General features: G+C 43.3%; 2 protein-coding genes across 3 annotated transcripts in view; one reads left to right on the top strand and one right to left on the bottom strand.

Annotated features, from left to right (window-relative positions):
- ABCG1 (ATP binding cassette subfamily G member 1) overlaps positions 1-8,740 on the top strand; it is an 83,085-nt gene extending 74,345 nt beyond the window's left edge. The window contains exon 15 of one of the 2 annotated variants that reach the window (XM_074995664.1): positions 206-8,740. In XM_074995664.1, coding sequence (XP_074851765.1) covers positions 206-434 — 229 coding nt within the window. In that variant the 3' untranslated portion in view covers positions 435-8,740. The remainder of the gene's footprint in view (positions 1-205) is intronic. The other variant, XM_074995673.1, reaches the window with a different exon arrangement.
- Positions 8,741-11,643: 2,903 nt separating this feature from the next.
- On the bottom strand, positions 11,644-18,620 carry LOC142010392 (trefoil factor 3-like). Its single transcript, XM_074988755.1, has 3 exons — positions 18,539-18,620; positions 13,533-13,679; positions 11,644-11,657 (listed from the first exon to the last, which is right to left on the bottom strand). The coding sequence occupies exons 1-3, from the start codon at positions 18,618-18,620 to the stop codon at positions 11,644-11,646; spliced, it is 243 nt and encodes an 80-aa protein (XP_074844856.1).
- Positions 18,621-19,523: the final 903 nt, after the last annotated feature.

The raw sequence follows: 19,523 nt of genomic DNA, 5'->3' as shown, positions 1-19,523 counted from the left end.
ACTCATTGAAGTGTGATTTTGCTTAGATGCAACCGAGGAGACAAGCTGACCTAAACTTTCTGCCTCTGAGGTCAGTATTTAATTCTTCAGTATTTACCATCTGAGCTCTAATTATGAGTGTTTTCCCTCTTGAGTGCATCTGAAAAAATGAGCAATTTTTGCCTTAGTTAGAATTTTGCCTTGTAATCCACCCTTTCTTTTCCAGGTATGGGTTTGAGGGAGTTATCCTCTCCATCTATGGGCTGAATCGAGAAGATCTCCACTGCGATAAAGATGATACTTGCCACTTTCAAAAATCAGAGGCCATCCTGAGAGAACTGGATGTAGAAAATGCCAAACTTTACCTGGACTTCATTGTGCTTGGAATTTTCTTCATCTCTCTGCGTCTCATTGCCTATTTTGTTCTCAGATACAAAATCCAAGCAGAGAGGTAAAGGAAAACTATACGAAACGAGCTGATAGGAAGAACCTTAGACATGTAGTAGAGGACTGTTGTTGTCGTCTTTTTATGGAAGGCTGGTGTCCGGTCCCACTTAGATGCTGTTATGATCCAGCTCATAGAAGACCATATTGGGTTAGTGGATGTATAGTGTTATATCAGTCTAGTTGGAATGGGTCAAGTTTTTGTAATGCTTCCTAGCTTTACCTAGGAAGAAGAAATAGAAGGGAATTTTACAATGGAGAATTTCAGTTCAGAAACATTGTAACTACAACAATGTGGTTCCAGGAACTTTCCTCTATGAAAACCATGTCTGTGATAAGATGATTTTTGTCCTGATAGCCAGAGCTTTAAAATGAAATCTTTACATGGCTTATGGTTATTAAAATTCAGTAAAGTCCCTAGTGGGACTGGGGGGAATACAAAGAAGGTGGCATTATTGCTTCATTTGGAGGCTGGTGGGGAAAGGCGTGTGTGGGCGGGTCATCTTTGAAATTAAATTGGGACCAATAATATGTAAAACATTCACAGTGATACATGTCATTATTTGTGTATCTAAATTTCGATTTACTTGAGGAGATGGTCTCAGACTCAAACTATAATACTAAGTAAAAAAGATAAAATCAGAGTCAAAACTTTAAACCTGTGATTCATATGTTGAAAAAAGAGGACAGATGATTAGCAGAGGGGCAGCCGTGTTTATCTGTATCCCCAAAAATAACAAGAAATCCAGTGGCACCTTACAGACTAAGGCTCCTTCTACGCTCGCCCCATCACATCAGAGGGGGCATTGTAATGAGGCAATTCGAAGCAGGCTAATGAAGCGCACTAATGAGCATATTCATGCCTCATTAGCATGATGGCATCTGCATGAATTTCAAGTACAGACTCTGAATTGCAGATTGACCGTGTAGATGAAGGCAGCTTCCAAATAAGTACCACACTTCGACATTCCCTTACTCTCATCATACTAGGTGGGAGTTGGGTCTTTGCCCACAAAAGCTTATGCTCTAAAATTCGTCAGTTTATAAGGTGCCAGAGGACTTCTTGTTTTAGGAATGTTTAAGCTGTCCACAAATTTTTATTTTTTTAACTTGGTTTTGCAATGTCTTTTAAGCCTATCTTATTTGTGGTCATCAACATGCTAATTTGTGCTTGTTGTCCACATGAACTACCTCCTGTGAATGCAAATGGAATGAGCTCCAAAGCTGTTTTTTGTCACAAATTGTGAAAGTAGAGTATATCCCTAAAGCCTGTGATGTTTCAAAATACAATGGAAAAGTCAAATGAAAGCAAGAGCTATCCCATAGTTCAAAGTCTAAAAGCATAGCATGTTGAACTAGAATATTTGACTATTTGCATGGAATTGTTTGTTTAAAGATTTATGCAATGAACTATATAGATGATTCTCCCTAGTGTATGCAGGGGCAGAGTGATATGATATAAATAATGCAGCCAGTCATTCTGGTTTTCTGCCAGTCTAATTTACGTAAGCCACATGGGAATTGGTCCAATGACTGATTAAACCATTCTGTGGCGCTTGGATTAATTTTGTGCTCTCACACAATTCATCTTCTCAAACTTCAGAATGGAATCCTGGCCCCAGATGAAGTAAGTGGTAGTTTTGTTGGGGTCAGGATTTCACCCAGAGTGGACTGTCTTATGCTTTGACTTCAGTCATGTTGGGGCTTATCTATCTTAGCTTCACTCCAACTGACTCCCACATTGTTACTGTGTATTTACTTTGGTGTAATGGAAATCTGAGTTGTTATCACTAAGTTTGTAGCAGCATTATTTCTGTTGATGTGCTTCTATCCTTCAGTAAAGCTCCTATGAAATCAGAGGCAGCTCAGTGTTGGACCAACATTTGCTGTAGTAGCTACGAAGGGATCCTTTGTGTCTGTGAAGCACTAACAGCCACAATTTATAGACTGTCTTTTAGGAACTCCAGGCACTTCTCCATATTAAACCCCATTTGTCTGGAAATATTTTTAGATGACTGAAGTTGAATCTACATTTCCCAGGGAAGCAAGCTGTACGTTTTTACTACAAGTCAGATTTTTCTATGAAAACTTTTACCATAGAAATATAATAAGAGATATACAGAATTCTGTATAGATGACCCTAATGTGGCCATCTGCTGCACATGTATAAAGTCACATTGAACCTGGAGGGCTCTGAGCAGGCCCATTTGTGGCCACTTGAAGGATTGAGGCCTTTATGTGTACCCTAAGGCCTATATGTCTGTCCCATATAGGAAATTAGGAATGGTGGGTATGTAGAGGAATCCAGATAAACGAACTCTTTTTTTATGGACAATTTGCTCTCACAAAACCCTGTTCACACAATTCAAGACTGTGAACAAACTTGTAAATATTACAGGCTGTTCACAGACTACTCATGAACAGGCAAACATTTGAACATTTGTCAGCTTATCCATTTGTTACAAGCTGTCTAGCTCTCATCTTGAGAGGGATCGGTCTTGACGTATATGATATTAAACAAATAGATTTGTAGTCACAGCACATACTGTGCATTTACCAACACTTCAGTTACAAAATACCAAAGTGGTAATAGTGTATGGCTTACCAAATTATAGAGTAAGGTGAAAGGTGACTTTCTGGATGATGTCCCATAGATGCACAACAGTATTAACCTATTCAAACTATGTAGTTCAGTTTAGGAATGTGAGAGTTCTAGAACACTGTCTGGTCGTGTTTGCAGATCTTCGTGTTTTAGTGTCACGTACTGTTAGTTTGTTCTGTTAAACGCTTGCTGCCCTCCATTGGTGTTCCCAAGAAAAATGCCTGGTCTGAAATATGTTTATCATTCTTTTTTTGTTAGACATGTTTATCCAATCATTTTCTGTTAAACAAAAAAAGGGGGGTGGGGGTGAAAAATGAGTATTCTATGGTATATTTTCATACTGTAGTATCCCACGAAATAAATGAATTTTAAGGAAGCTTATTGTCCTACGTAAATAAGGCGCTCGTATTTTCATCAATCTAAAAATAAGAAATGAAGTCTTTGACCGTTGATTCTAGTTAAAGGGAGACAAGTAATTTAGTCACAAATTTATGTGTAATAACCTGTGTCTGTTCATCAAGTCCCTACCACACGTTTAACTAACTAGATTTAAAAAAAGTCAATCTATTTCAGCATTCTCTTGGGTTCTGAGTTTTGTTTCCCAGATCTGTGTGCGTTTGGTTTGTATCATTTTACTTTTGGCTCTATGTGAACCAGTTAAAAAATTTTAAATGCTTCAGATGTTTCATGTTGTCTGAAGCCTGAATACAGAGGAAGAAACCTACAAACCAGGATAGCTGGCAAGCTGCTGCCTGTGAGGCGGCGAACATTTGTGTCTAGCACATCGCTGGGCGCTCAATGCTGCGGTGCCTCCTTCTGCCCACACCTGGGGACTGGCTCTGCCAGAGCAATCTACTTTTTGCTGTTGCACTCCATCACTCTCTCTGAACCTCACCCTCTTGGGACAGATCTGTTCTTGCTTCGTGGCTTGGCCCTCCAACCAGGTTGATGTCTTCCATGTGCAGGGTATGGAAGTGTCTCAGGACCTACTGTCCCTGGCAGTGTTCCCATTCACTGTTCCTTAACTGTGCCACTTCCCCAGTGGCTGGTAGGGGAGACCAGGCCCACCCTCCATAATGAGTTCCAGCCCAGGAAACAACAAGCAGGTCAGTCTGCACAGTCCTAACACTTCCCATTGTTTCCCTGGGTGACTTCTTTTCCTTTCCTTCTCTTTCTTCCCCTCCCACCCGAGTGACTGCAGCCTCTTGCTATCTCTCTGTAGCCCCTACCTACGCTCGGCTGCTGGGCTTTATGTTGACCTCCACCCCACCCCCATTCCTCATTCATATTTAGCCCCTATTTCCTAGCTCCTCTTCCAAGTGCAGCCTAAGCGGTAGATTGGCCCAATGGCCATCGTAGTCCCGTCAGGTCTGGCATGAAGAGGACAGCCCGTCACAGTACTCTGTGTGGCAGACTATTGGGTGGATCCTAGTGTCTTGCATCAGTGTCTGTGTGACTGCAGAAGGGAGAAGTCTACTGATCACTGCCACGTTTTCCCTTTGGAAATGGTGTGGTGGTATACCATCTGCTCTGACTGCTCTCGCAAAAGGAGGAGTTTCTCAGATACCCATCTATGTTAGATGGAGCTATTCCCTGCTAATCAGGTTCCCTTAAACTCAGTTCCAGCCAAGCACCTCTGTACATGCTTAATTTCCACTTGTGAGCTGTCCCTTTCACTTCTTGGACTACTCACGTCTTTAAAGTGGCGCACACATTTGAAAACTGTGCTGGACCGGCGCCGTGCTGCCCAGAAAGCTGACATGTCTCTCTCTTGCTCTGGCTCAAAGGCTGTGGTTAAAAGTGTATTTGTTATACAGAGGCCTGGTCTACACTGGCAATTGAAGTCAGGATAGCTATGTTGCTCAGAGGCAAGAAAACCCACACCATAGCTGTGCCAGCCTATTCTCAAATGTAACTGCGACTAGGTTGATTTGAAGTCTGCTTCCGTCAACATAGCTACCCTCTGTCAGGGTGCTGGTGTTTCTACAATGATGGAAAGTTGCCTTCCATTGTTGTGGGCTGCCCCTATACTATGGCATTGTGCCAGTGGAGCAACAGTGTTGTATCTCTGCCATTAGAGCCCATGTAGGGTAGACCTGGACTTCATGTAATGTGTTAATTTCCCAGAGTGAGCCCCAACTAAAAAATAACTTTTAAAACTCTTTATTACAGTGCAAAGTAAGTGGCGGGAGAGGGATGGAAGACTCTATCATGCTGAAGATGGTATATTTTTCTATGAGCTCTCTGTAAAACAAGTGGTTCTTCTAATGGCGTAATTTTGTTTCACAAAACATTGTTTTTATACTTAGACTTTTTTCCACTCCGGATAGCAAGCGCCTTGCTGTGTGAGCCTAAAGAAAGGAGCGCTTAGTTTTTTACAGCCATAAGTGCGGTGAACTAAGAGTTATATTTATGCATGCTGTAGTAATTTTACTTCCCTGCTCGCTCTTGCCCTGTGACCCTTGTGTTTGAGCATTGTAAAAGGCTCAAGAAGAGAGATTAGACATTGCAGCTTGTGTCTGTGAACACAGCCCCACTCAAAATCCTTTTTCCCCTCCTCCTAGGTGGCCTGACAAACATGTGCCTCCTTTTTTCAACTTACTAAGCTCTTCTGTTTTCTCCTAAACTTGTCTACTTGTTCATGGCCCTGAAATGGGATATAAATACAAAATTTGACATAAATACAGAGCACTGCTAGTGGACAAATCAAGCCCTGGGAGCTGTGAAAGTAGCTAATTCAGAGTGTTGAAGATAGTCCTATGAGCTGTGTGAGACAGCGGGTTTTCATGTTTGGGGTTTGATCTCCCATTGATGTCAGGGGAGACAGCGATTCCCACTCATGTCAATGAAGGTAGGATCAGGCCCTTATGCAGCAAGAGTGTAGGTAAGTAATTCCCAGCTTTTTCAGATAGTTGGGTTTGTTTGCCAGGGTAAAGCTATGCTAGTCAGCACTTGCCAGCTCCCATTTCCAGAATTTAGTACCCCAATCTGGCAACCAGGGCTCTGATTCTGTGGGTTCTTAAATACATCTCTAGTGAGGGAAGCAGTTAAACAAGTGCTTGACACATTGACTTCAGTGGGACTTAAACATGCACTTCAGTTCTTTCCTGAGTTAGGGATGCTTTCCTGGATGGAGGCCTTACCTTCAGCTCACTCCAGGCTTTGGGAATGAGTGTGAACACAAATAGCTGGGTAATAAACAATGAAATTAGCGGTGCAGAAACCCATTCTTAATGCATGTAACAAAAGCCTAGTGTTCCGACCCCAAAGAGCCAATGCTCATATTTGCACCAGTAGTTTGGAACCCCAATGACAATGCATTCCTTGCTGCTTTTAGCCAGTGTCTACACTGATTTTGCCAACTCAATGTGAATATCTTTTATTTTGACTATTTTGAATTTTAACATCAACAGTCTTTTCTGAAGAGTGATTGTTTAGCTCTTTTTCAGCTCTCTACTTAAATTCCCATTAGCAAATTTACATCCTGTTGCTTCTCTCTGATTCTGCTTATGTATAGGCTAACAGAGGAAGTAACCTTACTCTGGCACTGCACTGGACTATTGCATGAGCTATTAAATCTTATTCTGATTAACAGAGAAAACACGGGGCTTGATCTTACCTTCACTGGACAAACAGCACTTCCATTACCCTTTCTGGGAGCTGGTCCCCAGAGTGTCGCTAAGGATGCATGGTCAGTCTTGTTTGGTTTAACAGTGGTCTGCTGTTTTTTTACATTGTTTGCTTGTGCCAGGGGGTTAAGACACAACATGGACATTAAGTTCTAAAGCTTTCTGCATTGACAGATCCTGATTCAATGCTCCCTGCCCCCTATGGCAGCCAGAAAACAAGTATTGTATGTGTGCTATGGAGCCTCGACCTATCAACTGTTTGTTCAACTGTATGTATTTCGGGTGGGCTCTCATCATTTACGCACGATGGAGCACCATTCATAAAGTGTGATAGTACTGACAACAGTTTAAAAGTTGTGCTGGAGCTAATCAGTACGCAGGGCTGAGGTTCTGACATGCCATCCATACATTGTATAACCCCTGTCACTGCCATGTCACCAGATAGGCCTCTTAGATCTGCCACCCGGGGAAGACATAGAGCGAGTAGCTAAGTCCTGTTGAGGTCAGTCTTGTTTCCTACAAGTTAAGCATGTGCTTGAGGGCTTTGCCACACTTCGAGCCGATAGTGCTTAGGACATGTCCATGAGTTGCAATTACCTTTATACTAATAACTTCGTTTTATCTCCAGGCAGACACTGACCCATTTCAATTGATTTGTGTACCCTGCATGCAGCAATTACATCTACTAAGAACAAAAGTACTGAAGAGCACAAGCCCTAATTTTGACTTCTGATGCAGAGTTTATTCTTTTTCTCATATAAAAGGTCTTCCTTCATCAATAGGTCTTTACTTTCTTCCAAGTCTTTTTTTTAAAATCTAGCTGATCAAATTGAATGTTCTGAGATAAAATCTGCTCCTGTGCATGGGCCAGCACAAGGCCTATCCACACTTTAACTGGGTCTTTGACCAGGACTTTGGGTGTTAGAAACCTACCTGTTAGGCTCTGGGCCATAGACCCTCTGCGAGGTCTCCACATAGGGTGAATTTCACCCTTGGTCTTCAGTGAATCATGTCCTTATTCACTAGATGTCACACCATACAGTGTAGAAACAGAGTAGCATATGTGTGCCAATATCCTAACTGTGCTTTCAAAATTCATTGATTTTTATTGCAAAATGGAAGTTCTGGATTTAATGGTGTTCTTCCTGTCCCACCACCACCTTCTCCTTCCCAAATATCTAAAATGTATGTTAAATATTTTGTCGAGACACGATGAAGTCTTTGTTCCTGAAAGATCTTTGGGTTCGCATCACAGGTGGGATTTTTACTCCATTACTACTTATTTTAGGAATACATTTAGAAGTAAATTCTGTAATGACTTCTTTTTGTTACTTCAGAAGATCAAGCTGCTTGGATTATCTGTAATTATGTCAGCCTTTAGCCGTTGGAATATTTTGAAAAACACAGCAATTCTAATATAAAATATTCTCTGAGAGAAAATCTTTCGTGAAACAAAAGTTAATCTATTGCATTTCTAGTGTTGCCCTCTGTCAGGGAAGGAAAATGATCATTTTTAGTATATTGTGTGTTAAAAGAGAAAAATCAGTCCTATGGTGTAGCTAGGAGTCTAGCTAACTTGTTTTAGACTGTTTGTGCAATACCTGATCTCAGTCGACTTATTGTGAGATATTACCCTGGCATTTATTTCACTTTTTTTTTAAAGCAAGATTCAATGCAAGTACCACTTTAAATCAGTGTGCAAAAGTGTGCATACACTGTATATCTTAATATATTTGTTTCTGTGATGCAAAAAGCATTACTAGGAATCAATTTTGTTTATGCTTCTTTAGAGACTATTGTTGCCTGCACGCTGTGATATATTTACATTGTTTTAGATATATATAAACCTTGCCTTTTTCAGATTGCTTGTTACCTTTGTAATTCATACTCATTGGCACAATAGACCTCAGTACCAACTTTAGGATGTGGGGCATTTTAATGATACATAAGCCTTGTATATTTCTGTATACTTAGGTGTAGGAGTTTTGTATGTGCATTATTTTCCAAATTAGGGCTTTGTTTTCTGAAAATAGAGAACATTTATGATGATGTAACAAATCAAATAAAGCTTGATTATTTTCAGATTACTGCCTAAGTCCCTGTCCATTCTCAGTCAGAAATGATAATTGTATTACCAGAGAGTGATCTGGAATTTCACAACTGCTGTTAGGGCAGGTCTACACTAGATCTTAAAGTAGATCCTAGATGTGCAACTCCAGCTACGGTTGACTTACCTGGCCATCCTCACTGTCGGCCAGAATGAGGGGTACAGGAGTCAACTGTTGACCCCGAGAGTTCAATTTCATGCTTCCCCACTAGGTGTGCAAAATCAAACCCTAGAAGATCAACCCTGATCTGATCACTCTCCCAGAGAGTGTAGATGTACCCTTAGACCCATACACCCCATCAGGGGAGTTCTGCCATGTATCCCAGGTAATGTATTGCTCATTGTTGAGTTCCATGTGCATTATGGCACTTAAGGTGTCTCCCAATATAGTCAAGCTGCGGAACAGTTTCCATTATGCACCTATCCCCACCCCAGTGTTCTACCTGTGATGACTGGCCGGGCATCCTATTTGTCTGCATCTTCCATATGCATCGCTATGCTTTCTTCCACACAAGCCTCCAAGCAAGGAGCGTCCTTCCTGAGCTGGTCGCAAAGTCTCTTCCTTCCCATTCAAGTCTTTCCTGCCTTACTGCTGACAAGAAATGAACTGGCTGATTGTGTCTTTTGTGGAGTTGATTTTGGATAGTGCAAAAGTTCTTAAAACTTTCATTGAGGATGTTGCCAGTTCCCCTTTGACCATTTTCCTAAGCCCTCCAAACTCTGTTAATGTGTTTTTAGAAGGCAAGCTTTTCCGGGCAGGGATTGTGATCTCTGTTGTATTTGTACGTTGCACGTTTTGGGCACTGCTAGAAAAAAGGTGGTGGTGGATTCTCCATCCCTTGAGGTTTTTAAGTCCCGGCTGGACAAGGTCCTGGCTGGGATGACTTAGTAGGGGTTGATTCTCCTTGAGGCAGGGGGCTGGACTAGATGACCTTCTGTGGTCCCTTCCAGCCCTAGGATTCTGTGATTCTGTGAAATCAGCAATATTAGTAATACTTTTCTGGTTCTGCAAGCTTATAATTTTTGCAGTTGTTCCTTCTTGATTTATGCTTGCAACACTCCAATGAAGTTACTTCAGATTTAAAATGAGATCAAAATTGGGCCCTGTTATCATTGGCTTTCTGTTTGGCCTTGAACAAATCACTTAATCTCTCTTTGGGCCAAATTCAGCCCTAGTATAAATTATTTATAAATCCTCATCAACCTGAATCCTTAATCCTATTGAAGTTGGTGGGCCTATTTGGATGAGAAAAGCCTACCCCCAGGTGTAGGCCCTTCTGCAGGATGGAGCCTATAGTTTTTTTCCCAGTTTAAGTTTGCAAAGTGCTTTGGTATTGGTTGGGATGCCAGGTGCTAGATGGATGCAAGATTAAAAAAAAAAAAAAAAAAAAAAAGCTTTTGGAAGGCGCACACATGTTGAATACAGCCTAGTATTAACCATTCCATTAAACAAATTTTTGATTATTATGTAGTTAGTTTGCTAATATCCTTGCCACTTGGGATGTTTACACTCTTATGCTTCCCCTGGAAGGGGAAAAAAACCAACCTGTTACTTCAAGGACGCAGTTAGTAAGGTCTTCGATGAAATGGTCTCCAGTGCTATTCACAATGGAGAGACTTTTGGCCGTTATTTTTGACAGCTCAGTAAAAGAGCCGATCCTGGATGGTACAAGCAGCTATTGATGGTTTAGAAAGATCACATGGACAAAGTTTCATCCTTAACAATGGGTTTGTCTTTTTTAAGGCCAAGGGCCAGACAGTTTTGCAATCAAAGCTGAGATCATCTTTTATACTATATTTATGTATGCTTGCAAAATTTAAAGGTTAGGTGTGGGTTGTACTTATGGACTTCTCATGCCCCCAAAACTAACCCTTCCTAGACCAAAGAGAATCAGGACTCCCAAAAATGTTGTTTAGTGTGTTTTTTAAATTCATTATTTCAAGATGTGACCCTAGGGTGAATGCTATAAAACTAAGCCAAAACATAAACCTTTTACTGGCATCTGTGCAAGATGTTGTATACAACACGTGTACGGTTACCTTCTATGACTATTTTTTAAATCTACTTAAAAGAAGGAAAATGTTTAGTAAAGGAATTTCCTGTGCTTCTGTACTTTTTCAATGTATTAGCTATTTAAATCCCAAGTCATAAGGCAGGATAAAAGCACAAGGTCCTGGGGAAGATGCTTTCACAATAAGGGTTTATCTTTTTCCTATATCTTTTTAAAATTATTTTGAAGAGGCTAGAGAGAGTTAGTAGTTTTTAAGGCAGTACAATTCCCCAGTAGTGAGGCCTATCTTCAGAAGTTCCATAAAAGGACACCTTTCTAGGAAGCGTACTCTGGAAAAACTTGTCAAGAGTCAAATCATTCAGAAGTTCTGATTATATGTTTCTCTTTTTGCTTTGGCCTCATTTGGCACTCTGCCTGCTTTTTTGTGCCTCAGAGTTGTACAACACATACACATTCTACAGGTGTTCTGTTTGCTATTACCATTGCAAGTAAAACATCTGCCCATTTCCTATACCTAGCCACACACCTGCTCACAAATACCTATATCCAAGAGTCCCTGTAGGGAAGTTGGGGGGATTCCCAGTCCCTCTTTTCCTTTGCACAAATCAGACTGTAGCTCCAAGGTAGTTGCCGGCGAATAGGAAGATACTATAAAGTTTTTAGTTTGCTGCTTTTATTTTTTTAGCACATGTGCTTAGTATAGTAAAGTACTGAAACATTTGCAGGCAACAGTGGTGAGCCATCTCACTGAATAGCAAAAGTACACAAGCCAAAAATGGGCTGATAATTAATGGCGATCATAGTGGAAGATTGCAAAGCTTTTTGTTCTCCTCTTGCTTAAGAAATTTAGGTGGAGGCAGCCAGATTCGCTCAGAAGACGCACTCTAGAATCAAAACAAAACAAAAGCGCATCATTGATATCTGCCTCCAAATCAATATAGATCCATTCCATGTCAAAGACCAGGCTAGCTAATTTTCAAAGGTGTTTGTTAGTGTGTTGGAAAGCAGTGTTCCGGGTAAGCTGAGCACTTGGGTGGCTGCCCAGGAAAGATTCAGGTGCCGTCCAGCTGATTATCAGAGCACTTGCAGCCTGGTGCTGATGACAAAATTTATTCTGCACAAGGATGGAGAAAAGTAGCGAGAACCCTAGTTGGGAATGATTTTCTTATGGAAAAGAAGGTTCAGCAAAATCTAAATTTCCCCAGGAGAATTTTGATTTTTGCAAAACCGTTGATTTTGTTTTTTAGCAGAAAAACTGAAATGAAGTATTTCCTTTTGGACAAGAGAAGCCCAGATCAGCATATTGTGCTTTAAAGAACTGATCCAAAACATTTTTAAATGAGTTCAAGGAAACGTGAAACTGCATTTCCCTATCAATACACTACCTTATGGGAGCTGTAGGTGGGGGGGGTCCCCTCTTCTCCTTTGGGCCAGGCTCCCTGGAATACTACGACTCCCACATTGCCATGTGGTTTGCCCTCTGATCAAGCTGTGTGATGCATCATGGGGGTAACATGACTCTGGGTGTGTGAGGTGAGATGATGTCTGTCCAGGAAGCCCAGGGGAGGATGGGACATCAAGCTCATGAAGTATAGCTCCCAAGAGGCAATGTCCCACAATGGGAAAATGCAGATTAATGTTGAGTAGTTGGGTTCAGTTCAATAAACCAAAATGAAACATTTTGGTTTTGGGACTGTTGAAATATTATATTTCAGTCCTTTCAACCACACAGAATCAAATGTTTTTAGAATTTCCATTGTCAAATTAAACAAAAAATAAACAAATAGAAATTTCCATTTTTCAGCCTAGTGTGGGAAAAGAAAAATGTGGAAATGTCAGGATTTCCTATGGGAGCAAAATTCCAAATTTTGCTCAGCTCTAATATTTCATAGAGGGTCACCATATTTTCCCATCAGTATTAATTTCCAGGTCAGAAACCCAAACTGGACTCCAGAAATGTGCAGTCTGGGGAAGAACAGATGGCGTTTACTGTGTATGTAAAAATAAATATACAAATATGTAGGTGGATACTCTCCTTTCTCACCCTCCTTGCCACTGCCTTTACCAGACACTTATTTTTCCCCCAGTCTACACTGATTTGCCCAGAATTGGAAGGTTCCCCAAAAATATACTAAAGGTTTTGCCCCCTCTGCCTCCAACCAATCCCAAATACTTTATGGCTATGTCTACATGTGCCCCAAACTTTGAAATGGCCATTTCGAAGTTTACTAATGAAGTGCTGAAATACATATTCAGCACTTCATTAGCATGCGGGCGGCCGCGGCACTTTGAAATTGATGCGCCTCGCCGCCGCCCGTCTCGTCCCGACGGGGCTCCTTTTCGAAAGGACCCTGCCTACTTCGAAGTCCCCTTATTCCCATGAGCTGATGGGAATAAGGGGACTTCGAAGTAGGCGGCGTCCTTTTGAAAAGGAGCCCCGTCTGGACGAGAAGCGCGGCGGCGAGGCGCATCAATTTCAAAGTGCCGCGGCCGCCCGCATGCTAATGAAGCGCTGAATATGTATTTCAGCGCTTCATTAGTAAACTTTGAAGTGGCCATTTTGAAGTTTGGGGCACGTGTAGACACGGCCTATGCCTCCTTGAGGCGCTCTCATAATCCCAGCCCAGAAATATTTTATCTACAGATTTTCTCCCATCCTTCCACTGATTTAAGTTAATTACAATGAGCAAATTTAATACTACAGTGAAGGTTTCTGGGTATTTGGGGAACTGGAGAAAACAGGCCTATAGCTTTATTACCATCCAATGCCCTAGGATAGAAGCACCAGACGACGTCAGGGATACTGTTTTCGAAACAGCACCCTCTGTTGTAGCATTCCTCCGCACTGATGTATGGATATCCGCAGTTCAGTCTGGCAGCTGGCTGTAGCGCACACTGCTCCGGGGCTGTTTAAAACAAAGTCCAAGTTAATTGATTGTATGAGTTTTATTTAATGATTTAGAGCCATTTTGCACAGCGACCTTCACCTTCTACATGTCAATGGGCACACAGGAGCCGAGGAATTCCTCTGCCACGTATGACCTGCCGTCCATCTAGCACAGCATCTCATCTTGGATATTGGGCGGTTGCAGATGCTTCAGCAGAAGGTGAAAAACCCCCATGCATGTAATTATGGAATTCTCTGCCCAGAGAGGAAGCTCCATTCTAAACCTCTTTGTTTAGAGATTGATTTATAAAATAGGAAGCAAGAGGGATTATAATTCTTAGAGCCCATCCCCAAAAAATTTTTTGTTTGGAGAAAGTTGACAGTGCAGCTTCACAAGTTTGATACTTTCGTTAGTATGTTTCAAGTCAAAACTGACTTTTTCCCAATAGCGGTTTCGGTGAATTGACTTTTTTTCTTTCTGTGAAAAAACATTTAGTCAGAAATTCCTGACCAGCTGTAATAATGTGGGGTAGTATCCTGTACACACCTGCCCCTCCCACTGGAGTGGCTCTCTGGAGTGTGTGGGTGCCTGGGTTTGGGGGTTCTGGGCCTGGATTTGTCTGTTTGTTCGGTGTTTGGAGTGCTGTGCTGTCTGTTTGTTTGTTTGAAAGGCCATGTGCTCAGGCTGTGTGCCGATTGGCTGAGCGGTAGTCAGAGGGAGGGGCTCTCTTAAGTAGGCCAGAGCGCTAAAACCCCGCTGGCAAGCGACCAGAGAGCACGCGACCGGGTGCATGCGAGCAGGGTGGTTGCTAACAGGAGGGAGTTTTGAGAGGGGAGTTTAGAGGGGGAGCTCAGAGGGAGCCAGTTACTACTTCAGGTGTAAGAGGCAGCATCATCCCCAATTGCTGGCTGGAGCTGTGGGACCCGCTGCAGCATGAGGAGCCGGGGTGAGGGGGTGAGATTGAGGGATGTCAGTGGTGGGCAAGTGGTTTGGGGGCATCTGGTACAGCTGTGAGGATGGCAGCACCCACAGAGGCTGCTTGCGGCGTGCTGGCTCAGATCACATGGCTTCCAGGCCCAGTCCTGCGCTCCCTGCATGCACGCGCCGCACCAGATCTGTGGGGCTCCAGGGACAGCCGTAGCCAGATGAAGAGTTGGTGGCTTTGGGTGGGACCCAGGGTGTGGCTGGGCTGCAAGATCGGCGCCTTCCTGGAGGACGTGGGGCTGCAGCAGCATGTGGCCAGGTGTGGCGAGGCCAGGGGAAGGGGGACCTGGGGGCAACGAGAACTGATAGGGGGCAGTGTGGTGCAGTCAGAATCATGGGAGTGGATGGGGGAGAGGGAGGGAGGGAGGATCTGGGGGGTGATGGCAGCCGATGAGAGGCAGAGGGGTGGGGAGGTGGTCGTCACAGGGAGCTTTGGGGACACGTGGCCCCAGGGAGGTGCAAGAGGTAGTGGGACTGTACCCATGTTTTCCATGCCCCACTGCCTTGTGGGTTATCCTGGGAAGGAGCAAGGCTAAGGGAGTAAACCCTGACAGAAAATCCAGAGGGGAGTCCTAAGGCAGCTCTGTGCCAACTTCTGGCATTGACCCGGCAACTCCTGAAGCTGAGCTGGTACCAGACGTAGAGGTTATCCTCTCCTTTGGACTATATCAGTAAAGCCAACGGGAACACTGGCGTCTGGGCAGCCCAGGGTCCCAATAATCGCCCAAGCTCGCGCCTGGAGAGGTACTCCAGTATCGCTAACAGCGTTGAACCAACACAGGAGGTAACAGATACCGGTTATAAGCTCTTGCTCGATTGGCGTAGAGAACGAGCACCCGGGGTTGCCTCCGATGGTGGGAGAGATCGTCGCCCGTCACCAGCTTAGCATAACATAGAGTGGTCTGTTACCTATATTAGGCCTTTTCTACACTAACTGGAAGATTGGCTTTGTGGGGATTGATCCCTGAGGGGTTAATTTATCAGGCCTAAATCAACCACTGATCACACTCTTGACTCTGACTCCCCTTACACTTCTCATTCTGGTGGTGTACCAATGTGAGTGTTCCTTTCATTTGTCTCCCATAATGGAGATGCCACACTAACTCCATTAAAGTACATCAACTCCAGCTACACTATTCATGTAACTGGATTTGAATACCTTAGCCCACTTCCACACACTCTCAGAAGACTGAGCCACTCAGCATCGATCATCCAGGCTTTTGTTTCATGCATGTGCAAAATGGCAATTTTTGGAACGCCTTGCAAGCAGTGAGGATTAAGGAAGGTTGAGGGAGAGAAAACACTCCCTTCGACCTCCTTCCATGAGGACAGCCCTAGCAGTCGACTGCTGCTAAGTCGATTTAAGCTACACAATTGGCATAGCTAAAATTGTTTATCCGCAGTTGACTGCTATGCCTAGTATGCACATAGCCTTAGTTTGACATTACCCTCTAGTATAGACCTGGCTTTACACACCGAAGCTCATGTTGATTTCAATACTCACGCATCCAAGGGCAAAATATATCCCTTACTGTCAGTATGCCTCAAGTTCACATTGCAATGGTAATAGATCAGACATTGCTTCTATAAATATAATAATTACTTTATAACCAAACTGCTGGAACAAACACCTCTTTGACTGCAATCTCTTGTCCATTTTGATTGTTGTCACCATTGACAACAATGGTGATGTCAGTTGTAAGAAAATGAGCCCTAATAAAAATGTTAATTCTTTGTAAATGTTGCTGTTGTTTCCTGCTGCAGCTGTTACTCCTCCTATAAGAAAATAGTTTGGAGATGATAACTCACATTCCCAATATCGCCAATCTCAAGTGTTCAGAAATTGAGAGTTAGGTCTCAGACACTCATTACGCTGGTTTAAAAAAACATGAGATTTCTTTTTTTTAAACCTCCCAAACAAACAACTGTGTAATTTGGGTTCTTTGTATTAGTTTTCTCGCTTCTGAGCCTTTTGGTTACATTTGGGCCACATTTTCAAGTTTTCTCTGCAACCAGGAGGGCTGGAAACTTGTGTTTCAAGCAATGGCTGAGGCTTTCATGATTCTAGAAGAGAGGTTTAAAGAAAAGCATCAAACAGCTCCAGATACTTATTAAACTGTGAGCGTTGCCAGTGCTGCAATCCCAACAGAGAAAACAGTTCAGTGACCCTGTTCCCTCTTGGTTTGGCTTATTCATTTCCACAGGGTGAAGCTCTCTTGTCCAGAACACTCATCTGGCAACAGCCCTTGGCAGGACGATGGATATCGCCGGACTCGAGTGTTCCACTTCCGAGAGGTGCAGCGGGGCTCTACTGGTGAGTGGGAGCCCCCCTGGCAGCCCCATGCAGGGAGCCAGTTCAGAAGCTCCACTACCAGGAGCCCGGCTGGGGAGTCCCACTGTGGGTAGCCCCGTCCCAGTTGGGAGCCCCACCCAGAGACCTGCAGCGGGGAGCCAGTGTGGAGCCTGGCTATGGCCTGGAGCCTCACCAGCAGCTCCAGAGATGTGGAGACACTGGCCAGGTCCAGGGAGCTCTCCTGCAGCACCAGGGTGAGGAGCCAGCTGTCGCGGGGAACCCAGCAGCCTGTGTCAGACAGCCTGCACCTCAGCTCACTTGTTCACCAGCAGTGGGGTCCTGGCCAGGATGGGGGAGACTGGCAGCCCTGTGGGGGAACCTTGCACAAGTGGGGTCCCCTCCAGGCAGTCTGGGGGGCCTGACCTCCCCTCATCCAGCAAATCACCTCTTTTGGGACCACTCGTGTCCTGAGGGTGCTGGACAAGAGAGGTGCAACCTTTAGACGATAACCTTCCCTGCAGGGCTCGTTTAGATGAGAGCTTTGACTGAGCAATGCCTGCAGCACCGGTCCCTGCATTAGCTCTGTCCTTCCCAAACATCCCAGTTACATGGCTCTTTCTTTTATTTTTAAATGTGACAAAAATTCCTTCTATCTTCTTGAGGCTCAGATTCATCAAAGCACTTATGTGCATGCTCACCTTTAAGCTCATGTGTGCTCCCCCTGAAGTGAGGGGCTCTATTAACTTAAAGGTAACCATGTGCTTTATCTCATTGATCCTTCAGGGCCAAGATGAATTGCGGTCGTCTGACCTGATACCAAACCATCTCGCTCATGCGAGCAGGCCTTACTAGTTCAAATAGTGCTATTGTCTTGAGATTTCCAGAGCTTTTAATTGCAAAGCATTTACATATGTGATACACTGCTGGTGAGTACAATGAAGTAAACCAGCAGTCATGTAGCACTCTAAAGGCTAACAGAATAATTTAGTAGGTGATGAGCTTTTGTGGGACAGACCCACTTCTTCAGGTCTACAGCATTTCCAGTGCAGACTCAATTATATCATACAGAGGAAAAAAAATTGCAATAAAAACTGAGTACAATAAAGTGTCAGTTTTTTTCATAGAATTTTTAGTGAATTCTCCTTTCCAAAAAGGAGAATTGTTACACTTTCCTTTCCATTCACTGACTGCACTTCTGTTGTTTCTGCATCTCCACTACAAAGAATTTTTTCCCCACTGCTTCAGAATTCCATGATCTGTCCATTGATAACTTGCCCTTAGCTTTGTTTTAAAGCTCCTATAATATTGTCTTTAGTGATGAGAGGACCAATTAGCAATGCCAAGCGTTGTGCATTTGGCTGTAGTAGTAGCTAAAGGCCTTGTTACAGAACCACGTCATAATATAGAAGTTCAATTTAGGACTAATGGCAGTTTGGATTTCAAACACTGATTGCATACAATAATCAAGAAAGAGCGTTCTGGTTGAACAGAACTCTTTAGATGCAATTAAGATTTCTCTAAGACTTTCCTTGACTGTATTAGTTGGTTGGATTAATCTGGCTTGCTATGAACATGAGAAAAATTAAGCAAATGCACTTACCTAATTGTATGTATCCATTAGCCAAGCTGCTGAGCCCTAAAATAAGGACTGTTGCCAGTAACCAGAACCTCTTGAGTTCCATTGTCATTTGTAGTCCTCAGTCCTGAACCGTCAGGTTGGTTAGAACAATTAGTATAGAGCGAAGATCTGTAGCAAAAGCTGATTTTATACCCATATGTTTGTCCAATCTTTTTCAGGTAACATTTACCTTGGGAGGACTAATTTGTATTCAAGCTCCACCTGCGTATTTATTTTGGGGTAACCCATGTTCAGTTTAGATATATTATCGTGAAGTAGGAATGATGGTTTGGAAATTAATCTTAGTGGGCATTTTGTGGCAAACACAGCCCTCCCATTTTTTCTCATGAGTCACTCATACCTACCCTCACCTTAGTTAGCATTGTATCAGATTACCTCCTCTGTCAGCATGGTATCAATCAAACAGAAAGAAAATGCGATATAAGCAATTTATTAGTGCTAGGTGTGGTGAATGGGGGAGATTTCTGCAGCATGTTTATGGAATATGGTGTGTGACGCTGTTTAATCTTGTGGTGCCTATTAACTGATCTCAGGGGGTTCCAAGAAAAGCTAGCTGGAAGTAATAGGTGGTCATTGTGGCAGTATGCCTGGATTGGATGAATGGACTCATCATTTGAATAGGGCTACGTGGGCAATACGCTGGGTGTGCCAAAGAAGGAGGCTACACCAAGAAAAGTGATTCTCTTAAGTGAGTGCTAACCTGGCAAAGAATCACCTGGTGGGGGCACTTGATGATGGCTGACAAGGGTGTCCCCTGACAAAGAGGTCTGGAAGTTGTAAAAGGAAGGTGTCTCACCGGTCATTTGAGAGGTAATGGAAAGGTGGTCTGTCTCTCTCCACAGGCCAGAAAGGAAGCCAGGAGTAGAGGGAGGAAGATCCTAGAAGACTGGGCTGGGGAGGACACTGGCTCAAATCTCCAAGAATGCTTCAGGAAGCGAGGCAGTGA

Source organism: Carettochelys insculpta, chromosome 1 (assembly GCF_033958435.1).
Source record: "Carettochelys insculpta isolate YL-2023 chromosome 1, ASM3395843v1, whole genome shotgun sequence".
In the NCBI taxonomy this organism is placed as follows: Eukaryota; Metazoa; Chordata; order Testudines; family Carettochelyidae; genus Carettochelys; species Carettochelys insculpta.
This window is presented reverse-complemented; position numbering and strand designations above follow the sequence as displayed.

Excerpts from the sequence above, each read along its gene's own strand:
- LOC142010392 (XM_074988755.1), bottom strand. The coding sequence starts at position 18,620 with ATGGAACTCAAGAGGTTCTGGTTACTGGCAACAGTCCTTATTTTAGGG. Across the intron at positions 13,680-18,538 it reads TAATGGATACATACAATTAG|CCCCGGAGCAGTGTGCGCTA; the intron begins GTAAGTGCATTT and ends TGTTTTAAACAG.